Source organism: Leptosomus discolor, chromosome 18 (assembly GCF_034619465.1).
Source record: "Leptosomus discolor isolate bLepDis1 chromosome 18, bLepDis1.hap2, whole genome shotgun sequence".
Taxonomy (NCBI): domain Eukaryota; kingdom Metazoa; phylum Chordata; class Aves; order Leptosomiformes; family Leptosomidae; genus Leptosomus; species Leptosomus discolor.
Genome location: NC_141408.1, coordinates 10,453,633 through 10,470,659, shown reverse-complemented (window position 1 = coordinate 10,470,659; position 17,027 = coordinate 10,453,633). Strand labels below are relative to the sequence as shown.

At 51.3% G+C, this 17,027-nt stretch overlaps 1 protein-coding gene across 2 annotated transcripts in view; it reads right to left on the bottom strand.

Moving 5' to 3' along the window:
• Positions 1-8,048: 8,048 nt before the first annotated feature.
• Positions 8,049-17,027, bottom strand: part of FAM222B (family with sequence similarity 222 member B) — a 35,372-nt gene continuing 26,393 nt past the window's right edge. Inside the window, exons 1-2 of one of the 2 annotated variants that reach the window (XM_009959583.2) lie at positions 16,547-16,660; positions 8,049-9,834 (exon numbers count right to left, since the gene is read on the bottom strand). In XM_009959583.2, coding sequence (XP_009957885.2) covers positions 8,249-9,834; positions 16,547-16,628 — 1,668 coding nt within the window. In that variant the 5' untranslated portion in view covers positions 16,629-16,660 and the 3' untranslated portion in view covers positions 8,049-8,248. Of the gene's footprint in view, positions 9,835-16,546; positions 16,661-17,027 lie in introns of those variants that run through there. The other variant, XM_086475073.1, reaches the window with a different exon arrangement.

Sequence of the window (17,027 nt, the reverse complement as noted above, 5' to 3'; positions counted from 1 at the left end):
GCCTTGTGCCAGAAGATCCTGGCCTGAGCCCTGGTGCCCCGGGGGACGGGGACGGGACAGGGCGTGAGCCGGGTGCCCCAGGTGGTGCTGACCCCCTGCCCGCAGCCGCTGCCCCCCGCTTGGGGACGCTGCCACGGCCGCAGCCGGCGGCTCTCAGGTAGGCAGGGGATGGGGCTGCTCCCCCCGCGTCCCCCCCACCCCCCCCCCCTCCGGGGCTGGGACCCCGCTGCAGCCCCAGCTGCCCCCCCCCCAAGGGCAGCCCCTTCTCAGGTGCCTGCGGGTGCTGGGGGGCTGGGCCCCCCCAAGCCCCTCACTGGGGTGCCTGGCAGCCCCCACCAGCCTCGCTGGGGACCCCGCGGGACCCCCACTGCCCAGAGCCATATTTTGTAAGCTGGTGCCCCCCCAGGAGCACGGTTGTTATTTATTACCCCGGGCCGGGACCCGCTGCCCCCTCCCCACCTCTCTTTTTTTTTTTTTTTTTTTTTTTCCAATAAACTTTTCTTGTATTTATTACGGCCGCCTGAACCTCCTTCCTGCGCCCGGCCGGGGGCGGGATGAGGGGGGGGGGGACACCCTGTCCCCAAGGGGGGTGGGGTGGGGGGGTGGGGGTGCTTACGGTGCTGGTGCCAGGGAGAGCAGGGCTGGGCTGGGGGGCACAGAGGGGGGGTAATCCCTGACCCACATCCCGCCACCAGACGGGCTCAGATGGAGACGGTTAATTCGGTAATCGCCGGCAGCGGGGATGTGCTGGGGGGGGGCGGGTGTCGCCAGCCCCGGGGTGCTGTTGTCCTGGTGTCGCGTCCGTGTCCGTCCGTGTGTGTCGTCGTCCCCCCCCCCCCAGCCCTGGCAGCCCCTCATTAGCCCTGGGACAATCACAGCCCCGGGGGAGGTAAGGGGGGCAGAGCAGGCCGGGGGGGGGGGGCGCTGATTTGGGGTAGGAGGGGCAGTTTAGGGGGGGGCAGGAGAACCTGGCTGGATCAGGACCCAGGTGCGTGTGTCCCACCCCCCCCCAAATCACCCGGGGAGGGGGGTGTCACCGTCTCTGCAGGCTAATCCCACAATTGCATTAGTGCTGCCCCGCCTTAACACAATTAGCCCCTAATTAGCTGCACCCCGCGGCCCTGGGGAGGGGGGGCAGCGCTGGTGGGGGTGTCCGTCCGTCCGTCCCCCCCGAGATGTCCCCCTGGGTGGGTCCCAGCCCAAGGAGGGGGTTGGGTCGCTGCTGCCCGGGGTCGGGGCATGTCCCCTGGGCTGGGGGTGGCATCACGGGGCCCTGCAGGACCAGCTGGCCCTGGGCAATGGGTTGAAGACCCCTGCCCACACTGGTGCCCAGTACCGGCCCGTACTGGTGCCCAGTGCTATTCCTACACTGGAGCCAAATGCAAGTCCATACTGGTGCCCAATGCCTGCCTAAACTGGTGGCCAAAGCCAGCCCAGTATCAGCCTTTCCTGATGCCCAGTGCTAGCCTTAAACCAGTGCCCAGTGCCAGCCTGGACTGGTGGCTGTTGCTAGACTGACACTGGAGCCAAATGCAAGTCCATACTGGTGCCAGAAGCCCAAGTAGCAGCCTGTTCTGCTGCCCAACACTGGTCTGTACTGGTGTCCATTCTGGCACCCAGTACCAGCCTTATACTGGTGCCATCTCACCCTGCTGCCTGCACCAGAGCCCACCCAGTGCTCGGCGCTGGGCTCGGCTCAGGGTCGCTGCTCCGGGGGCCGCTCCCAGCTCCAGGATGGGGCCGGTGGGGTTTGTTCCACCCCGGGATGGGCCAAGCAGACCCACAGTCACTAGGGCCAAATCCCACTGCGCTACAGCACATTTTCCCCCCCCCCTTTTCTTATTATTTCCACCACCACCACCACCACCACCACCCTCCTACAGAGCCTTAAACCACTTTTCCTTTAGGGCTGACGTGGCCAGACCAAGATAAGGGTGAAACCACTGGCCAAAGCCTGACCTGCATACACTTAATTTTTATATGCCTTTTATTTATATATTTATACACGCACTATACAGGGGCTGTCCTGCTCCTGTAGCCCGGCAGTGCGGCAGGGTGTTGGCAGCCTCTTGTTGCACATCATTTACCTTAAAAAAAAAAAAAAAAAAATTAAACTCACCATACATTATTTATGGACTAAAAGCTTCAGCTATTGTGGTGAAGTGCTGCTGCTGAAAGCTTGCGTGGCAGCTCCTGGCTGTGCTCACGGAAAGCCCAGCGCCGTGCTGGGAGGTGAGAGGGGGAACAAACCCAGGGATGGTGACCCTGCACTGCCTCGTCCCCCACCCAGGGACCTATTTACAACCCTCTGCTTCCCCTGACTGGCTTTTTTCTTTTTTCTTTTTTTTTTTCCCCTTCCCTTTTCCCCTCTCCAATCATAAATGCGAGCTTTGCCGTCAGGTGCCGCTCTCCAGTAGCTCCCAGCCCTGCGCTCCGGCGCAGACGCGCCCAGCGCCGCGCCACAGCTCCATTCACCCGGCGCTTTGCGACCGGAGCCACGTCTCGGTGCGGTGCCTGGCTGGAAATGTCAGCCGGATCTTCGAGCACCTCTTAACCTTCAGGTGCTGGCGTAAAATGGGGGGGGGGGGGAGCAGCTCTCCTGCAAGACCTGGGTTGCAAAACAGGAGGTGATGCTCTTAATATTCGTGGAGGAGAGGGAGAAAAATCCATTTGCTACTAAATTTAGCTTCAAATATCTAGTTTTAAAAACAAACTTCCTGGAAGCTTGCTTTGAAGGTTTATTCTGAAGTCCCAGAACGTGCCAGCTTGCTCCCTGCTCCATCGGTCCGGCGCAGCGCAGACACTGGCCGGGTATTTCACAAGATGCTCAGGCCAGAGAGGGAAGTGTTATTAACCACCCTATAAATCAAGGGAGGCCCCAGGCTGGATGGCAGGGGCTGGACCTTTACTTGTTGAAGACCCCAGCCACCTTGGAGATGCCCTTATCTAACCAACCACGTGTCCTTTTAACACCTTATGCAAAACCTTTGAGAGTTTTTTTTTGGCAAAACCGCTCTCAGCTACTGCCCCTGCGGTAGGAGCCTGATCTGTGCGGATTATTGACGCCTCTTAGCCGAGACGGCTAAACCAGACATTAATATTTCATCAGGAGAAAAACACAAGACCCATTCGCTTCGCACATCCTTTATTACAAACCCTGCCGGGCTCCCCTCCCTCCCCAGCCCTTTGCCTCCCCAGGTCTGAGGGCGGCCAAGGAGAGGGTTTTTACGGTGGGACTGTCGAAATCTTGGTGCAATTTCACCACTTCAAGTTTTAGCGCATCTCTGCGGCTTGAGCCATCCCAGCTGAATTAACGGTTTGTACCCAACTGCCTTGAAATTAACTAATTAGATAAAACACTCCAGTAATTTCATTGCAATTTGGCCTCGCTGAGCGTTGGAAGAGCACCTGAAAGGCGGCTGTTGCTAGAAGATGGCTGACACGAGCTCCCCAGCAAAGACCCGAGGAGCTGCCTTCCACTTGCCCCTTTCCTTCAGCTCCTCTACCCCCACGGACCCTCTAGGACCCCCCCCGTCAAGCAGGACTTTTTTCAGCTCATCTGCAGCAGTTGCTCCTCTCCCAGCGGCCTCCATCACGAGAGGACGCGCTGCTGGTTTTTCGGCAGAGAACGCCTTGGCACGTTGCCTTCCTTGGGTCAAACTCAACGTTCGCGTCTTCCCACCATCCACCAGGGTACAGGGAGCTCAGTGGAGGGGGAAAAGACCAAACAGGGCAATTAAATCTCTGGAAGAAAACCCTATTTCAGCCCTAAAGGAGAAATTTTAAAAGGGCGGATCTTACTCTGCCCTCTGCCAGAAGCCTTCAGCTGAGTTAGCTGTGGCTGCAGTAACTCCTCGGCGGTGGCAGCTGCTGCTCACGCCAAAGTCCCCGCTGGCTCATTATGGCACCAGACCCAAAGATCCCCAGTAAACTGGTCGAAGTAGCTGCAAAGACGATGTAAAAGCCTCCCGAAGAAGCTTTGCAGAAGGGATTCCTCCTGGTGGGGGGACAGATGAAGAAACCAGATACAGAGGGAGCTCCAGCGATGCGAGTCGAAGGAGAGGAGGATCCCGAGGGGGGATGGACGGCGTTGCTGGATGCTGGAGCTGGGAGGCAGCAGTGCCCGTGGGCAAACAGAGCTCTTCCCAGCTAAGCTTAGCTGGGCTAAGGGCCTGGTTTAGCCCAAATTCCCAGAAAAGCACATGGGAACCAAGTAGGTTTCTTAAATCTGAGTTCACCTTGACAGGACTTAAACCGCCTCCTCGACTCCTCCTCCTTTTTAAAACCATTATTTCAGCACTTTTCTGGCTCTGGGATTTTGTACCTCTCCTGTTTTCCCAGTGCTCTTACCGGAGATGGGCAGGCAGACCCTGCCCGATGCATTCGTACCCCCAGAAACCCACGGAGACCCTTCCCCAGGTTCCCTTTGGGACAAGTGCTGCCCCGTGGCTCCCCGTGCTGCTGACCACGGCCACGCAAGCCCCACGCACTCGCACTGCATCAAACCAGCAGAAGGGGCAGAGGGACCAGGTCTCTCTTTCTTTCTCTCTCTTTTTTTTTTCCTTTTTTATTTTTCCTGCAGACAAAAAATAAATTAAAATAAAATAAAAATTCTAGTTCATACCCGTAGCACATAAGCAGCAGCGTTTATAATCAGTCTGTGGTTTAATGAAATACAGCAGCAATTCCCAGTTCTCCCCGCAGCGAGCCCCAGCAAACATTTCTGTTTGGTTTCTAGGGGAGCGGCCGAGTCCCACGGCGACATCTTTCACACCGTAAGCTTAAAGAAAATTCACAAGTGTCTTTATAAAACGTTAACTTTGGGCTGTAACAAACTGGGCCTGCGATTTAACAGCTTCAAAGCTTCTGCTCGGAAGACAAGACACAGCAGAGATGGGAGCTTCCTCAGGGAAGGGTTTACAACACTTCATCCCTCCTAGGACCTATCCAACGGCCACCTCCGGCTGGCCAGGGAGTCGCCAGAACGATTAGAGTCACGATATTCCGCTAAATCAGTGCGGTGCTGTGAAGGGGACGGATTTCGGTGCTGATGGGGCAGCGCAAATAGTTCAGGAGAACATCTGAAAATACCTTAACTCTTCCTCAAGGAGCGGAGCCGCTACCTGCCAGTACCCAGACCCATCTGGGAACAGGAGCCTCGGGCTGGAGTCAGAGGTCGGGAAGCCACTGACGCCCCGACGGAAGGACAGACAGACGGGCGAGGCGAGCGCTGCGACGGGCGCAGGGGTGTGAGCCCCACAGGCGGGCGACCCCCTGCCTCGGGGTGCGGGGGAGAGCCCGGGGGTGGCCCCGGCCTTTCGGTTATTTCCGCACGGGGAGGTAAAACCTCCGCCGGAGCGCCGGCCTCCGGCACCTGCCGCGTCTGCTCCTGCCCTTCGTCACCTCGTTGGGGACAGGGCCACGTCCCCGTCCCCGTCCCCACACAGCGGCTGCTCCCAAAGGCGCCCCCGGGAGCGCGGCAGGTCCGGGTGGGTTTCCCTCTACAGATGTGGCGGGGAGGGGGAGCCCGTCGGCGACAGGCTGCTGCAGAGGTGGAAAGGGCTGGTTTAGAGAAAAATCTCACTCCTGGAACAAAAGGAAACATTTCAGCGTGTTTTAATAGTAAAACGGTTCCTGGTTTTTTCAAGCCATGTCCCACCCGGATGAGCCTTGAGAGTAATTTTTGCTTCCTGGTCCTGCTGTAGCGGGGCAAAGTCTCGGGGCTCTGCCCCTGCAGATCGATCCCCAGCGACTCGCAGCGCGTCGCCACCACCGCCACGGCACGGGACTCCGCTCGGTCTCTCCCTCTCCGGAGAAGGGCAGGAGGAAACCAAAAAAACTCGCTTTTAATAACAGTCTGGGTTGAGATTTGTGGCAGGCTACTGAACAGAGGAGATGCCAAGATTTTATTTAGTAAAAAGGTACGTATTCAGGTAGCAGAACACCTTACAGTGACCAACTCGGCAGGAGAGGGTTAAAGTCAAAGCACAGCCCTAGATCGATTTGTCGATTTGGGGGAGGAGGACGGGAAGACGGGGAGACCGTAAGGGAAGCAGCTTCAGACTCGAACCTTGGCTTCCAATATAATGTATTCAGAAAAATATTGCATGAAAAGCCTCAGGGTTTTAGTTCTTTCATAGATGTATATTTACCAGTTTTCACAAAGACTGCAGGAATACGATTATAAACAATAAATTAGGACTTCATGTTGCTATCATTTGGCATAACACAATCAGGCAATTTTTCCTTTTTAAATATAAGGCAACACAAGCCAACACATAATTTAATCCGTCTTTAGTCAAATTGCTTAACTTTGCTAAAGAGTTACCACTAAAGAACGGTTTATAGTACACTTAAAAGAATTTAAATAATGACATAAGTGTACTAACTTACGCAAGGAGTCAGAAAACGTACTCTGCTAAGCTTTGAAACCTAAATATTTGTTACAGCCCAGGACTACACGTCTAAATTAAAAAAATACAAATAAATGTTTTCTAATTTTTCCATTTACGAAAAACTTTTAAGAATCTCTAGCCAACTATGACGTCACTTCAAAACTTGTTATTTTTTTTTTTTTTTTAAATTTTGTATGATGTCTTAAGATTTTAAACCATGCTCGTTAAGGAAAGTTCAAGGAGCAAATACTTAAGGCTTTGTTTTTTCGAAGGGCTGTGAGGGAGGCCAGTGGATGGCAGAGGCCAGTGGGTTCACCCATACACAATGCTACTCAAACCCACACTACCAGGCGACATTCATACAGAAATATTACACTTAAAAGTTACAGTGTAGAGCAATATTTTTAGCCAGTGTACATATAAAGAATCAATGCATTTCTTCTTTTTTTTTTTCTTTTCTTTTCTTTTTTTTTTTTTTTTTAATTTCCAAACTTGATTGTGATCATTATGTTCAAGTATTAGTCTCATTAACAGAGAAATTTTCTACTTACAACAAATTCGGCTGTTAGAAAGGAAAGGGACATTTAGGGACGCCGAGGAGAACAAGACGCTGAGGTTACCCAGTCGTTAGTGTCCTACGGTCACTGACTTGACGAGCTGCTGGAAGTGAGGAGGGAAAGGGGCAGGAGGAGTTAGGCACCGAGACCTGGGAAAAAGGGATGTTAGGAACAGCTTCTCTAATTCCCAGAGAGGAGAACGGTTCCGTTACACCCGCTGCGGTGTTCTGAGGGAGGGGAACACGGGAGCGCCGGTGAGCTCAGCCAGCGGAGCTTCGCTCCCCATCAACCGCCCCCCGGCCCGGCGGAACGGGCCCTGCCACGCTGCCCCCGCGCCCAAGACGAGCTCCAGCTACGTCTCCTCGCCCTGACATTAATTCCAGCTCCTGGAGAAGCCGCTGAACCCTTTTTGGAGTTGTCAGTGGGTCTGGATTCCCTTTGCATCAGGACGGCCAGACTCCTAGCAGCGAGGGGTTCAGACAAAGTCAGCTCTCACGCTGGCCAGAGGGGAGCAGGGAAGGGAAATGCGATGGAAAGATAAAAAAGGCAGCTCCCTACGGCAGCTACGCTGCCTACATCCCAAAACCGCCATTCCCCCCTCCTCCATACCCTGTCTGCAAACAAAACAAGAAAGTGTCAGAAAAATCTGCCAGAGACTTTTGACTTTGGACAAAGTCTAAACGAGAAATGTGGGCGTCTCGGCAAGAAACAGCTGAAAAGCTCCTTCCTATGTTCACGCCTCAATCCATACCCCTAGCTAGCTCTTTGCAAACGCAGGCTTCTTTTTCAATTAAATAGGCCTCTAGACAGTGCAAATGGTCAATGTTTAATGCATTAATGAAACGGGCTTTCGAGTTGAAAATAAGCCCTACTTCCTGACAAATTCTGTTGCTCTTAATCTTCAGAGGAAATTGAGATGGAAATTTAAGCAGCTACGCTACCTCGCTCTTGACGGAGCTGGTGAACAGATGCCACTGCGAAACCCTGCAGCAACTCAACATCAGTCCAGCAAGCAGCTACTAAGCAGAAGGCAAAAGCTGCACAAAGGGGATTCTGCGGCGAGGAAACAGCTGTGGCGTGAAGTAGTGTAATGAAATTCTTTGACACAAAAGGCATGTTAAATATTTGATGCACAAAGGAGATGGATAACACGTAAGCAAAGCTTTTCGATATACAGTATGTCTTCTTCCAATGGTTACTATAATGATCACACAAGTTTGCAAGTTAAAAATGCCTTGCTTATTAATTAAAATTAAGACTAAACCTATAATTTTTGTCTGTGAAAGTGACTGCAGCCTATCTATACCCTGGGTGTTGAATATGAAGATTTCGACTATCGGTTGGTTCAGGTGCTCGGTTCATGGGAGGCCGATGGACTTTTCCCAGCACGGCCATGCTCTGCTCTCTGAAGCAGGACTGCTGGAAGTCCCCGCTTAGGTAATCCATGGTCTGCATCACATTATTCTGGCTGGATGGGCCAGCTCCAGCTCTGTAATGAGTTCCTCCTGCACAATCTAGCGGCGCTCCTGCTGGCTGCCCCCCGTGGAAAGGCATGGCGAGGTCCTGGGACCCAGAGCTGTCACTGTTGGGTGTGGGCAGAATGTTATTCCAGATGGGCTGGAAATAGTGCCCATTGGTATATGGCAAGGGTCCCTGCAACCCGTTCACAGGCGGAGAAGGCGTCGGCTTCTCGATGGGGGGCTTCAGGCTGAACGACTGGCCCATGCACAGTTCTTGAGGGTAGTTGGAAGTTTTGCCAGGGAAGCTCTGCCCTGCGATCTCTCTCTGCGGGTGCTTCGCCGCGAGTCCAGCGGGCCCGGCAGCATCCCCACACATTTGCTGCAGATGCGCAAGCTGGTGCTGGTTCCACGCAACCGATTTGATTTCGTTCTGGTAGGCGGGCGGCACCCTGTTAATATTCACCATGGGCACGTTAACCGAGGCAGGAGGGATAGCAGCAGCAGCATGATCTACAGGGTTTACTACACAGGAAGGCATGGGTGTGGGGACATTGTGAGTAGATACCCTGGTACTTGCATTGATAAGCAGGTTGCGACTTATAGGGCTGGGGTTTGCAATCTGTCCCTCACACACTGAGGTAGTGCTAATGCCAGCTCTGGCCTGGCAGAACTGGTTAATCTGGTGCACAATGCTGCTCAGGTCCGGTGGCTGGTTCTGCTGCAGGGTGGCAGCCATAGAGAGGGGAATGGTTGAGGTAGACACGGTCACATTCGGCGGCGCGTCCGCATCCGGCATCTTTCTGCTTCCATGTAAACCCGGCTGCAGCAAAGGATTCGGGGGGTGCTGCAGCGCCTGGTGTGCCATGGTCTGAGGGTGCTGCAAGCCCTGCGGCTGCTGCATATTCTGAGGGTGCGGCAGCGCCTGCGGCTGCGGGATCCCCTGAGGGTGCGGTAAGCTTTGTGGCTGTGGTATACCCTGAGGGTGCTGCAAAGTCTGTGGCTGCGGTATGCTCTGGGGGTGCGGCAAAGTCTGTGCATGCTGGAGAGCCTGCTGGCGAGCAAGCGCCTGGGGGTGGGTTAAAGTGCTAGGTGCAACGTACGGGGTGGAAGGGGGGTTCATCATCGCGTCCGGCAGCAGGCGCGCGCGCGTCCCGTCAAAGTCTTTGAGGATTCCTTTCGCTGGAGATTTGACTATCGCCAGGAGGCCTGTTTTCGTGGTGGCCTGAGACGGGTAGGGACTGTACCTCTGGCCCGAAGTATCAAGTCCGTTCACAGTACGGCGTATGTGTTTCCTCTGGGGAACCTTGACACTGTTTGGAAAAATTTTTATAGTCAGTGGATTGTTGGCGACCTTCTTAGCATAAGCATCCAATTCTGCTGGGGTAGGATACTGTGCAGATCTCATTTTCTGTGTAGTGTCCCCTGCGGAGAAAGGAAATTCGTCAATGCCAGTTCAGGTAAGCAAGGGATCAACCCCAGGGCAAGACAGTTGCACAACAAGGGTAGAAAATTTCCAAGGAATCAAAAGGCAAGAAACTTCATCTGCCCAGACCAGCGCACTGTGTACCAGATACCTCATTCTCTTTATTACCTGGTGGCCAACACAACCCCCAGTTCAGCTTAAAGCAAGACCTGCCTCGGGGAGCAAAATGAAACCAGTGTTTTCATCAGAGTATGTTTGCAGTTGACAAAAACGTGTTAGACACCCCGGATTGTCTCCAGCTTGAAGTATTTCTTATGGCTTGCAGTGATGGGCTAGTTTCTGTTCTCTTTAATTTAAGGCTGGCCTCCCCACGGCTCTTCAAGCCATTCTCCATATCTTTACTGTGTAATTCAAAATCAGAAAGTTACGAATTAAACATTAAGCCCGTATAATGCTGAGGTGGTGGGTTGACCCTGGTTGGATGCCAGGTGCCCACGAAAGCTGCTCTGTCACTCCCTTCCTCAGCAGGACAGGGGAGAGAAAACGTAACGAAAGGCTTGTGTGTTGAGAGAAGGACGGGGAGCTCACTCACCAACTACCACCATGGGCAAAACAGACTCGACTTGGGGAAAAATTAGTTCAATTCATTACCAATGAAATCAGAGTAGGATAATGAGAAATAAAACCAAATCTTAAACCACCTTCCCCCCACCCCCGGTTCTTCCCAGGCTTAACTTCACTCTTGATTTTCTCTCCCTCCTCCCCACCAGCAGCACAGGGGGATGGGGAATGGGAGTTATGGTCGGTTCATCACACGCTCTCTGTGCTGCTCCTTCCTCCTCAGGGAGAGGACTCCTCACACTCTTCCCCTGCTCCAGTGCGGGGTCCTTCCCTCCACGAACTTCTCCAATGTGAGTCCTTCCCACGGGCTGCAGTTCTTCACGAACTGCTCCAGCGTGGGTCCCTTCCATGGGGGCAGTCCTTCAGGAACAGACTGCTCCAGCACGGGTCCCCCGCAGGGTGACAAGTCCTGCCAGCAAACCTGCTCCAGCGGGGGCTCCTCTCTCCAGGGGGCCACAGGTCCTGCCAGGAGCCTGCTCCAGCAGCCTCCTTCGGGCATCCACCTGCCCATGGGGTCCTCCATGGGCTGCAGGTGGAGGTCTGCTCCACCATTAACCTGCCGGGCTGCAGGGGGACAGCCTGCCTCACCGCGGTCTTCACCACGGGCTGCAGGGGAATCGCTGCTCTGGTGCCTGGAGCACCTCCACCCCTCCTCCCTCTCCACGGACCTTGGTGTCGGCAGAGTTGTTTCTCGCACACATTCTCACTCCTCTCCTCTCCAGCTGCCATTGTGCAGGGTTTTCTTATGCTCCTGCTTAAATACGTTCTCCCAGAGGCACCACCACCATCGCTGGTGGGCTCGGCCTTGGCCAGCGGCGGGTCGGTCTTGGAGCCGGCTGGCATTGGCTCCACCGGACACGGAGGAAGCTTCTAGCAGCTTCTCACAGCATCCATCCCCCTGTAACCCCCTCCGCTATCAAAACCTTGCCACACAGACCCAATACACACACGAAGCACTTCAGCTCAAGCCTCCATTTACAGCTGAGCTCTTTTCTAGACGCTGACATCTGAAAGCACTTTAGGTGTCGTCTTGTCCATTAGGAAGCTCTTGTCAGTCCAAGTTCAGCAAATGGAAGGAGGCTACACGTGCATTACTTTAGAGCTTGCAAGTATTTCTTCAGCTGAATTTTCAGCGTGGCACCTTGCTAAGGACAGCATCCTCTTATCACACAGCAAAATTACGTGATTGCCTCACAAGATTAGAAACATGCTGCTCCCCAGACACAGACAAAAGATTTCTGGAGAGAGGGATGTGGTTTTACTTGACTCTGATAGCAGATACCTACGCTGCCCACAAGCTCGAACTGCTTCTGGAAAGAACTTCAGAAATCTAGGGAAATGCTTGGGCCTCTCTCGCTATAATCGTATTCCAAGCAGAGTATTCCCCTACCACAGCTCTGCTGCTTAACTCCTATGGGACTACTGCTTTAGAAGTGATTTTATAATCTTCAAATAATGGCCTGCAGCTTTGACAATCTGATTTTGCTTTTGCTTGATTTTTTTTTTTTACCCCCACCTTGCAAACAGTTTACTGGAAAAAAACGCCCATCCTTTTTACTACAATTTTCAGCATCCCCAAGCTGTGCTGAGAGAATGGGAAACGTGGCAGCCAGCTCCTCCAGAGCCCAAGAGCACCCCCAGCCCCACATCTGGCCCCCTGACCCAAGGAAACTAATGGTCCAGGCAAAGATCTTGATGCTCCCATGCAAACGGCCCTTCCTCTTGAAAATCCACCTCTCGTTCTTTTAAGCAAATTGCCTCCAAAAGACTCCTGAACACACGAGTACCAGCCATCTCTGGGCATCCTGCGGCTTCCAGTCTTCAGAGGCGAGGGAGAGCAGCGCTGCTCTAAGAGCACTCGCTTTCAGAAAGTAAGGGTCATAACACGGAAAACAGGATGGATATCAAAAGAAACAATAATTAACGAAACATGAAAAATATCTTTTGTGAAATAAGCTTTGCAGGTTGTCTTGCATCCCTAGCACAGCACCAGTTACAGTGTCACTCCCTGTGCTGTCTGAACAGTGGCACGTCCCACCCTTTCTCTCAAAGGAAATGCTCATTTGATATTAACCAGATACTAATCTCTGTACATATCCCTGTACCTGCTGCTGCAGGCAGGTGGTTTATCTCTGTCCTTCCCAGCGAGCTGCTATGCTCCTAAGGGAGAGAAGAGCCTCCGAACAGCGTTTGCCAGGACTACCTTGCCTCAGCAGCCAAGGCCTTTATGAACTCCCAACCTTTATTTTTAGCGTTGCCCACGCTCATTAAGTTCTGTTTCTTCCCCAAGAGACGACCCTTGCAACTCACCGTGAATCAGACAAGGACCATCAACAACGGACAAAGGAACCCACACCTGTCTATCATGGTTTATGCTACACTTACGGCCATTGTCACATAAAGCTTTTATTTTCAGATGAAAACTAAGTAGATACATTAAGACACCTTTACCACCAAAATTCCCAGCCTGGTTTACATTTCTATAGGCATACCAGCAAATTAGGTGAGGAGTATAAACACTGAACGGGTCACTAAACGTTCTTTTACTCAAGTACCCATTTTTCTGTTACACGGGAACGGCAGTGGAAGCTTTTAGAAAGCAGCTAAAACACCAGCGTTTGAACAGGCTGCGGCTATCAGTTACAACACATCTGTAACCCCGAATCTGGAAAAACTCCCTCCTCTGACGAGAGAAAATAACCCCTCAGTTAAACTTAAATGACGCACCAACCAACATCAAGCTTGGTGTCCTACCAAACGCCAAACCATCTTTTAAATCCCTTGGACAGGATCTTCTGAAACTACCCACCATTTCAACCAACTTGAGCGCAGCTAGGAGTATTCTCCTTTTCCTATGGACTACCTCAGCCACTCTGCTTAGGCCTGAAGGTGATGTATTTCTGCATGCCCCAACGTGCCGCTGAAAATGCGCTTTGCTAGTAGCTCCACAGGCGAGATCCAATGACTGTTAACAATTAAGGCAGCAAAAAATTGGGAGAAAAGAGAAAGGCACTGTGGGGTGAGCAAGAGTCTAAACATCCCACACACATATCCTACAAACCCGTAAAGAACCATTAGGTCTGGTAACCACGTGAATGGACAACCAGCTAGAATACAGCAAAAGAAAATGCTGGTATTAGAATATGCTCATCATCCGTGTGCAAGCACAAGAATTCCGGATCAGACCATAAAACGACGAGGCAGATGAGCAAGAAGGAAACCATGGGATGAGCTCCACAAAGCTACCTCACGGTAAACGCAAGGCAGAATGCTTTTGTTGAAAATTAATTATTTTGTGTTTACTATCGGGTAAAGCTGTGCCTATGAGCAATTACCCCAATAGATGGGTGAGCTGCAAGTTCACGCTCCCGCTAACCCCATGGCAACCAATTCATCTGGTCACATTCCTGCGCGCGTCTCACCGCTGGAGCTATTTTTACCACGCAATGAGATATATTTCTCTGACTCACCTCAGCCCTAAGGTAACATCTTTTAAGTACGTTTCACACTAAGGCTTAGAACCCCGCTGCTTTTAAAACTGCCTACGGTTAAATTTTCGTTAACATTGAACAGGCCTTCAGGATTCCTACCCTAATGAGAGCATCTGCGCTGGGACAGGCGACAGAACAGCTGTGCCCATCTTCTGGGTAAAAACCTCAATTACAGTAATTCCTCTACAGGCTTTACAGAAAGAGCCCTCACCCCTAGAAAGGACTCGATTGAGCTGATGACCCCATATTCAGTCCCTACCTGCTCTTCTCTTTTGCTCCCCACACCCCCCCAACAAAAGCTCTCCAAGAAGCACCTTCCCCCTTGACTTTGCACCACTGTCACAGAAAACCACCCTTTTCCCCCCAGGCCTTGCGACACTGCCGCTAAGTCCAACAGCGGCTGCGGAAACTGCTGGGTCTTGCCTCAGGTATCCTGCCTGGTTAGGTTTACACTGGAGTCACTGGGAGGAAGAATATCAATATGGAGCCAGTGTGAAATCCCCTGTGTGGATAAGGAAGAATTTCAGGGTTAGCCTATCCTGTGATGCAGGCTGGAATTCAAAGAAAAATACTGAAATTGGAAGTCCTTTTTTTTTTTTCCTAAAGGAAAAAAATATGTGCATATTAATCTACAAGCCTCCTACTGCACAGACCACCTTTAAGAAAAAAGACTCTTATTTGAAAGTGAATAAGGAAAAAAAAAAAAAAAGAGAATTAAGCTAATGTGGATTTTTAAGTGTTAATAAAAAGTCTGATCCAGGAAACTACACTTAAAAAATTGTTAATGCAAACACTGTAAGTCTGAATAAAGGCTATCATGGGGAGTTCTGTGCCTTTTCTAAATGCAACAGCACTATTGTTGAAGCCCGATTCCAACCCCCCATCAAAAGTCACAAGTCACCGTTCATTAAAAATGCTCATTAACTCAGCTTTTCTTTGGCCAGGGGCTAGACTACTTGTGCATATACAGTCCGGACAGAAACGCACCAATTAATCTTGCACACATCAGCAGCAGGGGTGAGCAAGGTCTGTACAGCAGTTTCATTTTCCATATAAATCAGAACAAACTGGAACAGCTGAGCATCACCACTGCCTGCCAGCCAGTGCCTGCCAGCTACTTTATGTCCTAAATTCTTTCCAACGCAGTACCCGAAGCTCTTCACTAAGCGGGATACAGCCATGCTTTCAGCACGGGGATAAGCAGTTCTCAGAAACAGCCTCAGGTACCATCGGATTAAGAAACTGCCCACACACCAGCACGCTGCCTCCGAAAGGTGTAACGAGCAAATACCTGACTGATGCACAGCTACCCTCACGTGAACCTCGGCGATTTGCTTTCGGAACTAAGCTTTCCGATCCGCCAAAGAAACTTCGTGTCAAGGGAGGACCTGGGCGCGTTCTCCCCACAACAGCTTGCCTTTTGAATAAGCACGTTTCGGTCAGCAAAGCTCAGACTGGACATGGAAAAGAGAAAGGAGGGGAACGCCCAGTTTCATGCCATCTAAGGAAGCCCTGTTGCGAGTAAAGATTTTTACCCTTGCTGAAAGCGTCGTTACAGTCACCGAGCCCATGGAGTTGGCATAAACGCTCTGCGAGCGATGCGGGGGAGCACACGTATGCGTGAACAGCGTCGTTCACTTCGGGCAGGACCAGGACTTCTCTTACCTATTTTCAGTAGCCTCACAGGCCTTAACATATTAACCATTTTGCTACCACTAGACTGTAAATTACTTGGTTTTAAAGAGCAACGAGTCCATCAGCGAGCTGAGGGTACGGAGATCTCCCAATGCGCATTTCATTGCAAGAGACAGGTCGCAGCCCTAAGAACCAAGTCCACAGATCTCATGTAGAAACCTTGGTATTTCTGAAATTTCAGCTGAACAATCAACGTGCAACTTCAGTGATAAAGAGGAGGGACAGAGTAAGATTTAAAAGAGTCTCTAGCCAGTAAACTTAACATTCCCAAGCATAAGTTATTCTTAAAAATACCAGTACAACTATCAAAAGTGACTGAAGTTATCAAAGAAGAATTATTAGAGTACTCTGCAGACATATTTTCACAGGCACCAAAGAGACATCAGAAAGAAGATGGAAACTTTGAACTTTAGTGATTTGGGCTAATCACCAATATTTGCAGTATATACCCCAAGTAGGCAGAACAACAGAGCTGCTGACCTCAAAAGGTTTGCATTAGCCTGATCCAACTTGTATTGGTGTCTACAAGTAATTAAATGAATGGAAGCGAAAAAGAGTCAGGAAAAAGTTGTGTTAAGAAGCAAGTCAGCTGGCACACTTTTAGCACAACAAAATGTTTTCAGCAAAGAGGCCTGAATCTCACAGAAACCTCACTTGCATTTCATCTTACTGTGGTTAAAATTAACCTTTATAAAGCCAGGAAGTGGGGGGAGAGCTTGCTGCACACAGGTGAACCTCCACAGCGAGTTCTCAGAGCCGTTATTGATGGATGCCTTGAAGGCATAACAAACGAAAGACTCTAACATTAAATAGTTTTTCCACTGTATCCTAAATGTTTATGTCACAGCTGTACCAGAGCCAGATTTAACAGTTAACCACATCCTGCAGACAAAACGTCACTCACATTTCTGAAGTCCAGTGTTCATCTGCGTGTAAGAAAGAAGCTGAAAGGAGAGGTCACCTGGTCCTGGCAGACAGGCCAGCATGGCAGACAGGCACTAACACAACATGGGGCATTCACTCCTCTGCACACTGCAACAACAGAGAGACAATTCAAAGTTATAATACAAGGAGGAACAGAGAAAAGAAAGCGGCAAAGAGCCATCCCTGGGTGAAGGCCTGACCAAGCACAGATGCGCAAGGCTGCTCCGGCCCCTACTGCATCTCGGAACGGCAACGGAAATACTTCAAGAAGTGGGAGTGGGTCACCTGCAGGGTTAAAACTAGAACAGCCATCTCGCTCTCCTCTGCTGCTTGACACACAGAGGATAGCCCATAACTCTGTCCTCAGATTTCAAAGGTGGTTGTTATGAACGGTAAAGAAACCACCATCACTCACTTTACTGTACACTGAAAGGCGCTGGCCATCTACCAGGTATAGCTAA